General features: G+C 41.0%; 1 protein-coding gene across 2 annotated transcripts in view; it reads left to right on the forward strand.

Annotated features, from left to right (window-relative positions):
- DTNBP1 (dystrobrevin binding protein 1) overlaps positions 1-16,181 on the forward strand; it is a 134,093-nt gene that overhangs the window by 31,540 nt on the left and 86,372 nt on the right. For both annotated transcript variants that reach the window (XM_047734114.1, XM_047734115.1), the window contains exon 5: positions 7,059-7,191. In XM_047734114.1, the coding sequence (XP_047590070.1) occupies positions 7,059-7,191 (133 nt within the window). The remainder of the gene's footprint in view (positions 1-7,058; positions 7,192-16,181) is intronic.

The raw sequence follows: 16,181 nt of genomic DNA on the forward strand, positions 1-16,181 counted from the left end.
AATATGTAGGAGAAAGAATTTCCTGTAAGGTACATTGTTGAATTTATGCTATTTGGTAATGTTAAATTTATTCATAGACTTGTTTTGAGATCCTCATCTAATCAAAAGTGCCTCTGTTCCTTTCCAGAAATACAGTACTCAGCTTTAAAAATGAAAATTTTGGGGTGCCTGGGTGGCATAGCCGGTTAAGTATCCAACTCTTGGTCAGCTCAGGTTGTGATCTCAGGGTCCTGGGGTTGCTGCCCTTCATATCAAGCCCTGTGTTGGGCTCCACACTCAGCATGGAATCTGGTTAAGACTTTTTCCCTCTCCCTCTACCCATAGCATGCACGTGCTGGCTTGTGCTCTCTCTCTCCCTCCCCCCTGCATGTGTGTTTATAAATCTTTTACAAAGAAAATTTTTTGTTTGAATTCAAGTATTGTTAGTTTCAGAGGTAGAATTCAGTGATTCATCACTTATATATAACACCCAGTGCTCATTACATCATGTGCCCTCCTCAATGCCCATCACACAGTTACCCCGTCCTCCCCCGCCCCCCGGCCCCTCCAGCAACCCCAGTTTGTTCCCATGATTAAGAGTCTCTTACAGTTTAAAAAAAAAAAAAAAAGTCTCTTATGGTTTGCCTCACTTTCTGATTTCATCTTGTTTTATTTTTTCTTCCCTTCCCCATGCTCCTCTATTTTGTTTCTTAAATTCCACATATGAGTGAGATCATATAATTGTCTTTCTCTGATTGACTTATTTCACTTAGCATAACACCCTCTAGTTCCATCCACATCGTTAAAAATGGCAAGATTTCCTTTTTTGCTGGCTGAGTAATCTTCCACTGTATATGTATATATGCCTCATGTTTATCCACTCATCTGTTGACGGACATCTGAGCTCTTTCCATACTTTGGCTATTGTGGAGATTGCTGCTATAAACATTGGGGTGCAGGTGTCCCTTTGGGTCACTACATTTGTATCTTTGGGGTAAATACGTAGTAGTGCAATTGCTGGGTCGTAAGGTAGCTCTATTTTTAACTTTTTGAGGAACCTCCATGCTGTTTTCTAGAGTGGCTGACCAGCTTGCATTCCCACCAACAGTGTAAGCAGGTTCCCTTTTCTCCACATCCTTGCCAACATCTGTTGTTTCCTGACTTTAGCCATTCTGACTAGTGTGAGGTGGTATCTCATTGTGGTTTTGATTTGTATTTCCTTGACGCTCAGTGATGTTGAACATTTTTTCATGTGTCTATTGGCCATTTGTATGTCTTCTTTGGAGAAATGTCTGTTCATGTCCTCTGCCCATTTCTTGATTGGATTATTTGTTCTTTGGGTATTGGATTTGGTAAGTTCCTTATAGATTTTGGATACTAGCCCTTAATCTCATAAGACATTTCCAAGTATCTGCTCCTGATCTGTACGTTGTCTTTTGGTTTTGTTGACTGTTACCTTTGCAGTGCAAAAAGCTTTTCGTCTTGATAAAGTCCCAATAGTTCATTTTTGCCTTTGTTTTTCTTGCCTTTGGCGATGTGTCTAGCAAGAAATTACTGAGGCCGAGGTCACAGTCACACAAAATCTCTAGGGTTTTGATGGATTCCAGTCTCACACTGAGGTCTTTCATCCATTTGGAGTCTATTTTCGTGTGTGGTATAAGAAAATGGTCCAGTTTCATTTTTCGACATGTGGCTGTCCAATATTCCCAACACCATTTATTGAAGAGACTGTCTTTTTTCCTGCTTTGTTGACCATAGAGTTGAGGGTCCATTTCTGAGCTCTCTATTCTGTTCCATTGATCTGTGTGTCTGTTTTTGTGCCAGTACCATACGGTCTTGATGGTTACAGCTTTGTAATAGAGCTAGAAGTCTGGAATTGTGATGCCGCCAGCTTTGGTTTTCTTTTTCAACATTCCTTTGGCTATTCAGGATCTTTTCTGGTTCCGTACAAATTTTAGGATATTTGTTCCAGCCCTGTGAAGAATGTTGATGGTATTTTGATAGGTATTTGATAGGTATTTGATCTATACTAATGTATAGATTGCTCTAGGTAGCATAGGCATTTTAACAGTATTTGTTCTTCCAATCCATGAACATGGAACATTTTCCCATTTCTTTGTATCTTCCTCAATTTCTTTCATGAGTACTTTATAGTTTTCTGAGTACAGATCCTTTGCCTCTTTGGTTAGGTTTACGCGTAGGTGTCATGTGGTTTTTGGTGCAATTGTGAATGGAATCGATTCCTTAATTTCTCTTCTTTCTTATTGTTAGTGTTTAGAAATGCAGCTGATTTCTGTGCATTGATTTTATATTCTGCCACTTTGCTGATTTCCTCTATGAGTTGTGGAAATTTTGGGTGAAATCTTTTGGGTTTTCCACATAGAGTATCATATCATCTGTGAAGAGTGAGAGTTTGATGTCTTCTTTGCCAGTTTGGATGCCTTTCATTTCTTTTTGTTGTCTGATTGCTGAGGCTAAGACTTCTAGTACTATGTTGAACAACAGTGGTTATAGTGGACATCCCTGTCGTGTTCCTGACCTTAGGGGGAAAAGCTTTGTTTTTCCCCCATTGAAAATGATACTTGCTATTGGCTTTTCATATATGGCTTTTATGATATTGAGGTATGTTTCCCCTATCCCTATACTCTTTTAATCAAGAAAGGATGCTATACTTTGTCAAATGCTTTTTCTGTGTCTGTTGAGAGGATCATATGGGTCTTAACCTTTCTTTTATTAATGTATTGTATCACATTGATTTGCTGATGTTGAACCAACCTTGCAGCCAGGATTAAATCCCATTTGGTCGTGGTGAATAATCTTTTTAAAGCACTGTTGGATCCTATTGGGTAGCATGTTGGTGAGAATTTTGTTGAGAATTTTGACATCCATGTTCAGTAGGGATATTGGTCTGTAGTTGTCTTTTTGGTGGGATCTTTATCTGGTTTTGGGATCAAGGTAATACTTGCCTCATAAAATGAGTTTAGAAGTTTTCCTTCCATTTCTGTTTTTTGAAACAGATATTCTTCTTCAAATGTTTGGTAGAATTCCCCTGGGAAGCCATCTGGCCCTAGGCTCTTGTTTGTTGGGAGATTTTTGATTACTGCTTCAGTTTCTTTGCTGGTTATGGGTCTGCTCAGGTTTTCTATTTCTTTCTGTTTTGGGTTTGGTAGTTTATATGTTATTAGGAATGTGTCCATTTCTTCCAGATTCTCATAAATGAATCTTTAAAAAAAGACAATTTATTTTAAGGCCTGATGTATTTTTTTTTAATTTTTTTAAATTTTTTTAAATTTCAGTGTTCTAGAATTCATTCTTTATGCACCACACCCAGTGCTCCATGCAATACGTGCCCTCCATAATACCCACCACCAGGCTCCCGCAACCTCCAAAACCCTCAGTTTGTTTCTCAGAGTCCACAGGCCTTCTGATGTATTGTTGAGACATACGTAAGTTTTTAAAATGTATATCTTTGATACACATAGTGTTAAACCTATGATGAGTTATATTTTGTCAGAGTGTGCTCATGTGAAAGGCCAAACAACCTGCCGGGGCAAATATACTTAAGAACCAGTCGTTCTTTTTTGACAAGTTATTTTATACTCATTTCCTTTAAAGCTTTTTCTTACTATATAGTCTTAAAATTCAGACAGTATCTTGTAAAATAAACATTCATAGTCAATAGTAATACTTTTTTTTTTTTTTTTTTTTTTTTACAAGTTCTTTGACTTTTTTTTCCTAGCAATATTATAAATGAAGAATAATGTTAGGGGTTAGACTCTGAGGGCAGTTTTTAAAAAGTAGACTTCCAGTGCATTATGTGCTTCTAATTCCTATTGCTGTGAAGTATTTGCTTGCCTTCATGTTGAACTCCTAAGGTTCATGGTTGAACAGTTTGAAGTGTACGCTGGTTAAATGAGACATGCTTCACTGTCTGGTCCAGGGTGTGTCTTCTCTGGCTGCGGCAGAAAGTTCACTGAACTGGGTGATGGAAATCCTACTTTCTGTACTAGTCTATTTGACCTTGGGCTCCTAACTTGGTTTCTCTGTTGTTAGTTTCCCGTCTATATAATGGCGTAACACTACCTACCTTGCTTACCATATGAAGTTGTTTAGAAATCACATGAAATTGTGTACCCTAAAACACTGAGCTGTTGAGTTTGGTATTCTCCTTTTGTCTTCATGCTCCTGCTTCAGTGTCTGTGGGAAGGAATTTTGGAATGAAGCACGGCGGGTTTGCTTTAATTGTTTGAGTTTGATTTCCTGGTGTTTGATCTGGCTTTATTCAGAATTGTTTATTTAGAGGTGAAAAAACTGGCCTTCTGGTGATCATTTCTTATCATTAAGTAGAGTTGAAGTATGGTTTTTTAGAATGTTTTCTTCTGCTAGCTTCTCACTTCTTCCTTGCCTACACCCCTGTAGCGCAATCTCTAGAATACTGAGTGAGGGCCTGGACTTGAGTGTCAAATTCCATGGGATTGATCTCAGTCCACGGAGGCCCTGAAAAGAGACATAGCTTCATTACACCTTAGGACCTTTATCTGTAAAATGGAGGTGCTAGAAGTGCTTAGTTTATAAGGTTGCTGTGCGGTTTAAATGAGAAAATATATGTAAATTGCTTAGCATAGGACTGGACCCATAGAAAATGCTCAGTGTTTTTAGTATTATTGCATAATCATTGATAATGATTTTTGAGAATCCATTCAGTGTCTCATTCTTTTAAATAAAAATGGTATTTTAGTGTATTCTTATATTTTTTCTGTATATGCTGCTTCTATCCTGTATTGAGAATGTAATTTTCAATTTTGTGGAAGCTGTGAACTAGATTGTAGTTGTTTTAATATTTATGTTGCACTTTCAGTAAGAAGTGGTTAATATAAAAAAATTGTTCTCGATTTTTCAAAGTAACCTAATTAACCAGGGTAATTAAGATTTCACAGACTTTATTAAAAAAAAAATACATCATGTACCAGAAAAAATATATTTAGCCCTAAATCAGCCCTGTGATCCAGGAATTTTTTTTTTTTTTTTTTTTTTTTTTTTTTTTTTAGAGTTTAAAAAGTGAAGCTAATTTGAGAGACCTGCTGTGAGGATTGGGACAGGATTTTTTTTTTTTTTTTTAAGATTTTTATTTATTTGACAGAGATCACAAGTAGGCAGAGAGGCAGGCAGAGAGAGAGTGGAGGAAGCAGGCTCCCCACTGAGCAGAGAGCCCGATGTGGGGCTAGATCCCAGGACCCTGGGATTATGACCTGAGCCGAAGGTAGAGGCTTAACCCACTGAGCCACCCAGGTGCCCCTGTTTTGTTCACTGTTACATCTCCGTAGCCTGAACAGTGCCTGGCAAACAGGGATCGGTCAGTACAAGTTGAATTTTAGGGACACAGATCCTCATGTCAGGCCTTAGTTTCCTTATCACTGCACAGCCAGATATGGTAGCATCGCTCAGCATTTCTTAAACTACTCTTAGCCATCTTTATAAAAGTGGTTGGCAATACACATTTTTAAATATATGAAATTAATGAGCTGTGCCACCTGGGTAAAGCTTGGTGTCACCTCTCCAGCTCAGCGGAGGCTTGTCCTGGAGAGATGACGTGGTCTTCTCTCCAGTATGGGCCAGAAAGCAGTGGGGAGGTGTGTGAGCCAGGGGACACAGTAAGGAAACCAGGCAGCTTTTAACACCTCTGTCGGGGCTTGTTGCCATGTTGCCATGTTGGAATTTCTAGAATATTAAAATGTAGAAACTGAAGCAATCTAGCACTACGTACCAGTAACTTTGCACTTGATTTTGATATTTTTATTTCTCCAAAGTAATTTGTTACCTTAGTGGGATATAGTAAGAATTTGTGTTCAGGGGCGCCTGGGTGACTCGGTAAGTTAAGTATCTGACTCTTGATTTCAGCTCAGGTCATGATCTCCGGGTCCTGGGATCAAGTCCAGCATGGGGCTCTGCGTTCAGCGGGGAGTCTGCTTGTCCCTCTGCCCTTCCTCCCTAAGCTTGTGTCTGCATAGGTGCACATGCGCACATGCTCTCTGTCTCTCAAGTAAATTTTTTTTAAAAAAAGTCTTTTTAAAAAATTTGTTGTATTCATGTTCTCACTTGAGAAATCTTAATCTCGGGATGAGTAGATTGCCTTTCTATTTTTTTTTTTTAACTGAATTGTGAACTCTGACTTACAGATAAAATTCAAATGCATTTCCTTCTGTTATATAAGGAATTTTGCAGTCTTTGTATTTACTACTGTGGTTATCTTTCACAATTCTTGCTTATCGTTGGTGGTGTTTTCAAAAGATGACCTCTCCCTGCTCCTTCTAAATCTTATTCTAAGTTCTTTCCCTCCCATTATAAGACCAAAACAGAATTGTCTGGGAGAAATCCCGATTGCCATTTTCTGTATAGTCTTCAGTAAAAGAGGTTAGCGTTCTTTCAGGCCTGTCTAGTATGTCACAGCCTAGTATGTCACAGCCGTGCTATCAGGAGCTTTACGTCTGAATTCCTTCTCTGTTAACAGTGCTTTCCCCCATCTTTTCTGGAATCGGTCAGTTGCCTTAATTCCTTCACATACAAGTAGTGTTTACGTTACTTTTTGCAATGTGTTGCTATTTAAATATAAATTCAATCGTATAGATTCTAAATGGATTTAGTAACTTTTCTGTTCATAAAAGCCCTTTTGTAAAGCAAATAATTATCCGATAATTGTGGTTTGGGTTGTCGTGTTTTCTTTTTGGTTGTTAGTGTTGGGTTTTTGATTTATTTTTTCTAGATTTGGATTTTCAAATACATAGTTTCCTTAAAAAACAGGGTATACTTAGTGATTTCTAAGGTCAGTTCTGGACTTTCTCTTCTCCGGGTTATGATGCAATGAGACAAGCAGTAATTTGAGGTTTTCTGCACTGAATGTGAAGCTGGTGCTTTTCTAAGAAAGAAAACAAGTCCAGTTTTCTCGGGAGGCAGGAGGGTCCTCCTGTTGTGGACACTCAGTGGAGGGGTTTTAAAGAAAACATTGAGTAACCCTCATTCTGCTGTCATTTCCTGGTGCCTGAAATCTACTTTGACTTTGTCCTTGCTCGTCTGTGTTGCAGCTGGTGGACAGTGAGGTGGTTATGCTCTCAGCGCACTGGGAGAAGAAGAGGGCGAGCCTGGTCCAGTTACAGGAGCAGCTCCAGCAGCTTCCCGGCTTAGTAGCGGATTTGGAATCCATGACAGCAAGTCTGAGTGAGTTTCATGTTTGTATCATGTCCATCACTTTTAGGAAGGGGAATAATTTGGACAGAAATGGGAAGAAATTCAAAGCCCTCTAAGAATACATTAAATTCTTGTTAATATGATTTTTTGGAAAAGAGTGACTTCTAACTATAACTTGTAACTGTAACTTAGAACTATAATTTCATGTCTGATTAACAGAGGATTGGACAGGAAATAGTTTGAAAGTATAGAAATTATTTCAAAAATAAATCACTAACCTTTTCTGCCTTTGTTCAGCTCAGGATGCACAATTATAATTTTTTGATTCTTAGAGTGACTCGAGTGTGTGTGTGTGACATTGTATCTCAGTGTAAAAGGATAAATATACAGGGCGCCTGGGTGGCTCGGGTGGTTCAGTGTCTGACTCTTGATCTCAGCTCAGGTCTTGATCTCAGGGTTATGAGTTTGAGCCCCACATTGGGCCCCGCGTTGGGTGTGCAGCCTACTTAAAAAAAAAAAGTACAAATATATAAAATAAAAGGGGTTATAGTGACTTTGTTCTGGTTGTAGAATGTACTCTGGAAGTTATTGCTTTAAAAATGAGGTTTGCGGGGCACCTGGGTGGCTCAGTGGGTTAAGGCCTCTGCCTTCAGCTCAGGTCATGATCCCACGGTCCTGGGATCGAGCCCCACATCGGGCTCTCTGCTTGGTGGGGAGTCTGCTTCCTCCTCTCTCTCTGCCTGCCTCTCTGCCTACTTGTGATCTCTGTCTATCAAATAAATAAATAAAATGTTTAAAAAAAAAATGAGGTTTGCTTAGAGCTTTGTGTCTTGAAATGTGTTGTTGTTTTTTTTTTTTTCCCTCTTCTTGAACACTTGAGAGATGAAACAAACCCAGGCAAATGAGGGTACCTGTTTGGCTCAATTTATACCTGATGAGGTTCATATTGTTTTGTTTTCATTGGAATGAATTTTGCTGATATTCTTCATTTCTTGGGTTTATAGTCAAAAAATTCCCTTTTATGTTTGATAGCGCCACATGATGGGATAATACTGTGGCTCGCTTTTCTGACCGAGCTTAAGATCTTAGTGAAGTATAAGAGGTAGGAGTATCTATGCAGGAAATAAACTTCCCAGGCCAATAACCTGATTCAGTCTTATAGGTAAGAAGGTACAGATACCCTGTCATCTCTGCGAGGTGCTCTACAAACATGATCTGTAATCCTCACATGAACCCTTTAATAGTAGCTAATACTATCCTACTTTATAGCTAAGGAAAGTAAGTCTCAGAAAGACCATGAGTTGCTCAGGGTGGCACAGTTAATAAGTTGTGGTTCCAGGATCCCAGTCACAGAGATGATGTCCTTAGTGGGGGATGAGACAGGAGGCAACTATCAGCCTCATCAACTATATGCTCTTTTTTTTTTTTTAAGATTTATTATTTATTTGAGAGAGAGAGTGAGTGGGAAGGGTAGAGGAAGAGGGAGAGAGAATCTTGAGTTGAAGGCAGATCCCATGTGGGACCTGAGATCACCACCAGAGCCAAAACCAAGAATCAAGACACGTAACAGACTCTGCCCCCAGGCACCCCCCATGAACTGTATTCTGAAAGCCCTGGCTGTTACAGGCGTCACCTGGAGCCCATGTTTTGTTGTTTCTGAAGACAGGGCATGAAGAAGAGATTCTGGGTCTTAAGAGAAATGTAAAAAAGCTGTGGTTGCCCTCTGCCGCACTTCCCTGCCCTCTGCCGCACTTCCCTCTTGTGGGTATAGTAATGATCCGTCTCAAGCCTTTGATAGCTCAATAGAGCAATAGCCTCCAAGACATTTGGGATTTTCTTTTTAGCCACTTTATTTTGGCCTATCTTCCTGCATCTGCCTGAATCATTGGCTTTAAATTGGTTGTGTATTTCTTTACAGGTGGGAAAACCTCCCTTCTTCTTTCCTAGCTGGGAGTAAACGCTGTTGATAGGTGGTGTTCTTGGTTTGATACCACTTTACTGATTAAGGGCATTTTGCCACAATTCAAATTATTCTCCTAGTTAATTCTGCTTGGGAAATGCAGTTTATATAAGCCTCACTTAAAACAGAATATACAGGCGTGCCTCAGATACCGTGGGACTTGGTTCCAGACCAGGGCAGTAAAGCAGATACTGCGATCAAGTGAGTCAGATGAATTTTTTTGGTTTTCCAGCTCATATAAAAGCTATGTTTACATTATAGTCTGTTAAGTGTGTACTAGTATATGTCTAAAAAAAATTATTTATGTACCTTAATTAAAAAGTACTTCGTTGCAGGGGTGCCTGGGTCGCACTGTCAGTTACGTGTCTGACTTTGGGTTTTGGCTCAGGGTGTGATCTCGGGGTCCTGGGATTGAGCCCTGTGTCAGACTCTGTGCTCAGTATGGAGTCTGCTTGGGATTTTTTTCTCCCTCTCCCTCTGCGCTTACAGCTCGTGCTCTCACACACACTCTTTCTGTCTCTAAAATTAAATAAATATTAAAAAAAGAATACATCATTGCTGAACAATGCCAATACCTCCGCTTCCAGCGAGTTGTCATCTTCCTGCTGGTGGAGGGTCTCGCGTCCGTCCGTGCTGCTGGCCGCTGACTGGCCAGGGTGCTGGTTGCCGAAGGTGGGGTGGCTGTGGAAGTTCTTAAAATAACACAGTAATGAAGTTGGCTTCATCGATTGACTCTGACTTTCATGATTTCCCTGTAGCTTGTGATGTTGTTTGGTAGCATTTTACCCACAGTAGAACGTCTTTCCGAATTGAAGCCAGTACTCTCTGACCCTGCTGCTGCTCGATCAACTAAATTTATGTCATGCTCTAAATCACTCACTGTCGTTCCAACAATCTTCATGGCATCATCACCCAGAGAAGCTTCCATCTCAAGAAACCACTTTCTTTCCTCATCTATAACGAGCCTCTCTTCATGAGGTCTGATCACGAGACGGCAGCTGCTCAGTCCGTCTTCAGGCTCCACGTCTAACGCTGGTTCTCCAGCTCTTTCCGCCACTGACATCCTGAACCCCTCCAAGTCATCCTTGCAGGTGGGAATCAGCTTCTTCCAAACTCCTGTTCATGTTGATAGTTTGACCTCTTCCCATGTATCATGAATGTCTTATTGGCATCTAGAATGGTGAGTTCTTTCTGGAAGATTTCCAATTTGCTTTGCCGAGCTAAACCAGAGGAATCACTGTCTATGGCAACTTCAGCCTTACAAAATGTCTCTCTTAAGAAATAAGACTTAGAAGTCGAAATGACTCCTTGATCCACGGGCTGCAGAACAGATGTTGTATCAGCAGGCATGAGAACAACATACATCATGTCCATCTCCAACAGCTCCTGCGTGACCTGGTGTATTGTCAATGAGCTGTCCTATTTTGAAAGAAATCTTTTTTCCTGGGCAGAAGTTCTCAACAGTGGGCTTGAAATAGTCAACCATGTTGCAAACAAATGTGCTGTCATCAGGCTTTGTTGTTCCATTTATAGAGCACAAGGTTCTTAAAGAACCTAGGGTCTTCAGAATGGTGAATGAACATTGGCTTCAACGTCAAGTCAACTGCTGCGTTGGCCCCAAACAAGACAGTCAACCTGTGCTTTGAAGGCAGGCATTGGCTTCTCCTCTCCAGCTACTGAAGTCCTGGGGGGCATCTTCTTCCACAACAAGGCTGCTTCATCTGCATTGAAAATCTGTGCTTGGTGCAGCGGCCTGCATTAGTTCTCAGCTCGATCTTCTGGAGAACTTGCTGCAGCTTCTCCCTCCACACCTGCTGCTTCACCTTGCACTTGGTGGTACAGAGATGGTTTCTTTCCTTAAACCTCTTGAACCAACCTCTGCCAGCTTCAGATTTTTCTTCTGCAGCCTTCTCACCTCTCAGCCTCCACAGAGCTGAAGAGAGTCAGGGCCTGGCTCCGGAGTAGACTTTGGCTTAAAGGAATGTTGTGGCTGGTTTGATCTTCTGTCCAGACCGCTCAAACTTTCTCCATGTTGGCAATACGACTGTGTTGCTTTCTTATCATTCATGGGTTTGTTAGAGTAGTACTTTTCATTTCCTTCAAGAACTTTCTCTTTGCATTCACACCTTTGCTAACTGCTTGGTACAAAAGGCCTTGCTGCTTTCAACCTGTCTCAGCTTTCATCATGCCTTCCTCACGGAGCTTAATCATTTCTAGCTTCTGATTTAAAGTGAGAGACGTATGACTTTTCCTTTCACTTAAATACTTAAAGGCCATTGTATGGTTGTTAATTGGCCTCATTGCAGTATTGTTGAGTCTCAGGGACTAGGGAGGCTCCAGGAGGTGGGGGTGGGGGGCGGGGAGTGGCCCCTTGGTAGAGAGACACACACAATATTTACCAGTTAAGTTCGCTGTCTTTTATAGGTGTGGTTCATGGCATCTCAGATCAGTGACCGTAGCAACATCAAAGATTACTGATCACAGATCACCACAGTAATAATAAAGTTTGGAATATCGTGAGAGTTACCAAAATGTGACATAGAGACATGCAGTGAGTATATGCTGTTGGAAAAATGGCACCAGTAAACTTGCTCCATGCAGGGTGGTCACAAACTTTGAATTTGTAAATAACACAGTATCTGTGAAGCACCGTAAAATGAGGTATGCTTATTTTGAAGAGTTTATTCTGTTTGCTTAAAAATAGCTCAAATCTAGGTGGTTTTCATATCTGTTGCCAGTCTGAATTACCATTAGCATTTGAAATACATGCTGTCTGTGGTTTTCACTGTGTTGTTGTTCTTTGTCTGATATGTGGTTAGTTAGTAATGTATACCGCTGTCTACATTATGCTGTATACAATACTGCCACAGTAATGTACCTGGCTGTAGAACAGACAACAGGAAGTCTGAAGGCCTCCTGTCTGTTGACTTTGAAATCGAGACTTTTAGATAACAACTTAAACATCTTGGACCCGGGTGCTGATATTCTTTACAATAGGAAAATATTTTAAAGCCAAATTTGGTGGGGTAGGTTATATAATCATATATCTATATCATTAATGTAGTTTATGAGTTTTTTTTTTTTTAAGATTTTATTTATTTGACACAGAGAGATCAAAAGTAGGCAGAGAGGCAGGTGGCGGTCGGGGGGGGGGGAGCAGGCTCCCCGCAGAGCAGAGAGCCTGATATGGGGCTCGATCCCAGGACCCTGAGGTCATGACCTGAGCTGAAGGCAGAGGCTTAACCCACTGAACCACCCAGGCTCCCTATGACTTCATTTTAAGGAGTATGTAACATTCCTAGATACTGGAACCCAGTGTTTTATTTTATTTTTTTTTCTGGAACCCAGTGTTTAAATGTTTGCTCATATATTGCTGGATTCTTTTATTTTTTGGCAGCTTCAGAATCTCTCTTATCACCTGAATACTTTGACATAATAGTACAAGGCTTAAATAGTCAAGCAAATTATTTTAAAAATTTTAAAAACTAGGAAATAGTAACTGACCTGTATATAGTCCCAGGATTCCCTTAACTTCTTTGAACTTTGTGCTCTCTCCCTGTCAGATTTGATACCGTATCCAGTGGGTCCCGCCATCTTCCGGGCTACATGTCCTTTTCAGTCTTGCTCTGACCTCTAGACCATCTGCCCTTTAATTACAGAGTAAAGGACTTACGTGATGTGAGCAATCTGAACCTTGATGATGCTTTTAACTGTGCCTTATCTTATAGCTTAATAAACACAACTCCTGATTACCTGATCCCCAGGAATTGTGATGCAAGACTGGATAATCCCTTCTTCTTTTTTTTTTTTTTTTTTTTCAAATGGAGTGGGATCCATTCATCTCACGTAAGCCTGTGTAATAGATAATTACTGGTAGTTTGGTGTTAAAAAAAAAAAAATGACGATACGCTGGGAACTGGAGAATAAGGGTCGTGAACTTCTCTCATATCTGGGTTTGGATCCCAATACCACGGCCTCGTGTGGGACACCGCGCAGGCCTCTTGAGCGCTCCAAGCTTGTTTCCTTGCAGAAAGAGGATGAGAGTTCCTGCTTCAGAGGATGGTTGGAGGGTTGAACGAGATGACAGATGTACGGAGAGCGCTCAGCTCAGTGCTTAGTACCTAATGAGACATGTACCGTGTGCCGTGGGCTCTGGGTAGGCGCGGGGACTACAGCATTGCACGGGACTGGGTACCTGCAGATGTCGATGTTCTAGTGGGAGTCTCTCCAGCCTTTGCAAATGTACAAAACCACTATTCTTTGACAGAAGGGTTCGGGTGGATGTTACTCAACTGAGCTTAACGCTAATACTGGGTAGGTAGCATGAAATGTGGTAGGTGTCATAGTCTGAACATTGGTAGATCATGTATAAGGAGAACAAAAAAATGGAATGTTATCAACCACCTTCTACAGACGTGCTTCTTCTGAAATAACCAGTGTCCATGTTGTCATAAACCTGGTAAAATGTGTGGAAAGTATTGAATTCTCTTGAACTTCCACTAGAGGGTAGCCTAACCCTGTTCATGTATTGAAGTTTAACACGTCAGGGGCCCCTCAGAGTTTTTGCTCTCGCTTAGTTTATTTTAAGTGACCTACTTTGAAAAGACTGTTCTCTTCTTCCAGAGCAGAAGAATCTGTGAATTCTTAGATAACAAAGTGCTGTGAGAGTGACAGCCATAGACTCAGTTTGTATCTTTCTTTTGCTGTGACCTAACCTGATACATTGTTGTTTTGCTGTCTTTCTGGAATTTGAGAGCCTCTAGACAGGCGACTGCCCCAGCTACAAGTGTCTCGGGAACTAGGTTATTTTTATTGTTCAGGTTCCTTTCTGAGATTAGACTCTTCGGGAGGCACATTAACTCTCTTTAGACACCTTTTCATGTGCTCCCCAGATCTCGTCTGTGCCATAACGGCATTTGCAAGTTAATACACTTCTTAAAGTTCCCCCATCACTGCTCTATTACCGTATTACATAAAAGGGTAATGTAAGCACTTGAAGATTCTCTCAAGCCTTTTAGTACCTGGCCTCTGTGACCTCTGGGTTTGCAACCAGAAGAGATTTCTTTCTTCTTCGAGGCTACTTGTTTTGTGAGAAAAGTACTCATAAGTATGAAATAATTTTAGTGTGCCGCCCCATTCTTCATACCTAAGTGGTTCCCCTGCAGATAATACGTATTTCAAACAAATGGCCCAAAGAAAAATGCCAGACAGAATCGCTCTTCCTCTGGGACGGTCTCCTCACAAAGATTTGTGAGGCGCTCTCCTGCACAGCTGTCAGGCATTCCCACATGGCTTTTCACAATAAAATTCCACCGATCTTTTCCACTGATCACTAAATAAGACATATGCTATTGTTTGAGTGTGCAGAGTGGTCAAGTCTGAGCTTCTCGTGAAGGTGCCTGTGGAGGCCTGCTGGTGTTTTATGCACATGCATTCTGAGTTTGGTTGCCTACTTCCTCATATATCCGATTCATTTTGTCTTGGAAAATGAGAAGGTTGTGACTGGGACATTCAGTTTCTGCCATTTATACGCAATATAGGGGCACCTGGGTGGCTCAGGGGGTTAAGCCTCTGCATTTGGCTCAGGTCACGATCTCAGGGTCCTGGGATCGAGCCCCACATCGGGCTTTCTGCTCAGCAGGGAGCCTGCTCCCCACCCCCCCACCCCAAGTCTCTGCCTACTTGTGATCTTTGTCTGTCAAATAAATATTTAAAAAAATAAATGCAATATAAAATATTCAGAGTACACATCACATACATATGCTTGTAATTATTTAAAAGAACTTTTTAAAGTTTTTAATATAAAAAGGGAAGAAAATTTATTTTTGTCAGTATAGTTCTTCTGCTTCTGATTACTGATTTCAAGCCAGTCAGAGTTAAAATGGAAAATTTCCATTGCTTTTGCTGCTCTAACTCACTGATAAAGGGGCCTGGTCTGACATATCAATTACCGTTGTGTTGCCTGATGTTTTCTAACTTCTCTGCCTGTGTTTAATTTATCCTTTTACAAAATTTAGCATAACCTCCTAATATTTAAGTTCGATGACCACGAATCATGCGGTTGCTTTTGTGGTTATTATTTGATGTTTTAGTGGGATAGAGCCATTCTTAGTTGAGTTCAGTAGACTAGGTATTATGGGATACAAACATGCAAACATATAGTTATTACCCTTAAGACCCTTCCTGATTCCTGAGAGAATACTCAGGAATATACAAATAGTTGTAGAATATCAGAGTTTAAGCTTTGTGCGAGGTTCAGAGGTGTGGAAGCGCAGGAGAGGAGGGAGGGCAGCGAGCACAGGCACCCCAGGAGCAGACAGAGTCAGAGAGACAGGAAGGTGCATGAGTTGTCTTAGGGTGGTGAGTGGTCCGGAAGGAAGGAAGTAGTGAGACTGGAAAAGTAGGCTGTGGCCCTTGGGGGGCGGGGCGGGGAGGTGATAGATATATTAAGATGAATACTTAGATGAATACTAAATAAATATACTTAGATGAATATTAAATAAAGGTGTTAAACTAGATTCTTTTCTTTTTTTTAGATTTTATTTATTGATTTGAGTGAGAGTAGGGGGATGGAGCAGAGGAAGAGAGAATCTCAACCAGACTTCCCCCTCCACCTGCCCTCCCTGCTCCCCCTTTACCCCCTCCCCTTGCAGGGAGCCTGATGCGGGGCTTGATCCCAGGGCCCTGAGATCATGACCTGAGCTGAAGGCAGACGCTTAACCGACTGAGCCACCCAGGCGCCCCTACACTGGTTTCTTCAAGTACTCAGGAACCATTAACTTAATAAAAGGGGAGAACAGAAATAGGAATTTGTGGTAGTGATGAAATGGACACTGAGTCTCCCAAGTGTTTTAGATCTAGATTTGCCATTCTGAAACAAGAACATGAAGCTGTTGGTCAATTCTGAAGCGTGTACCGTTTGTTTCTTAGTCGTAGTCCCAGACTGGTACGAAACCAGTTCCATGTTCCACTTGGTCGCCATTTTATTAACACAAGAGTGAACCACGGTGGCAAGTTGAGTATGTATCTAGAAGACTGTTTCTCTCCATGACAAATGAAC

The sequence above is a fragment of the Lutra lutra genome, chromosome 6, assembly GCF_902655055.1.
Source record: "Lutra lutra chromosome 6, mLutLut1.2, whole genome shotgun sequence".
Lineage (NCBI taxonomy): Eukaryota > Metazoa > Chordata > Mammalia > Carnivora > Mustelidae > Lutra > Lutra lutra.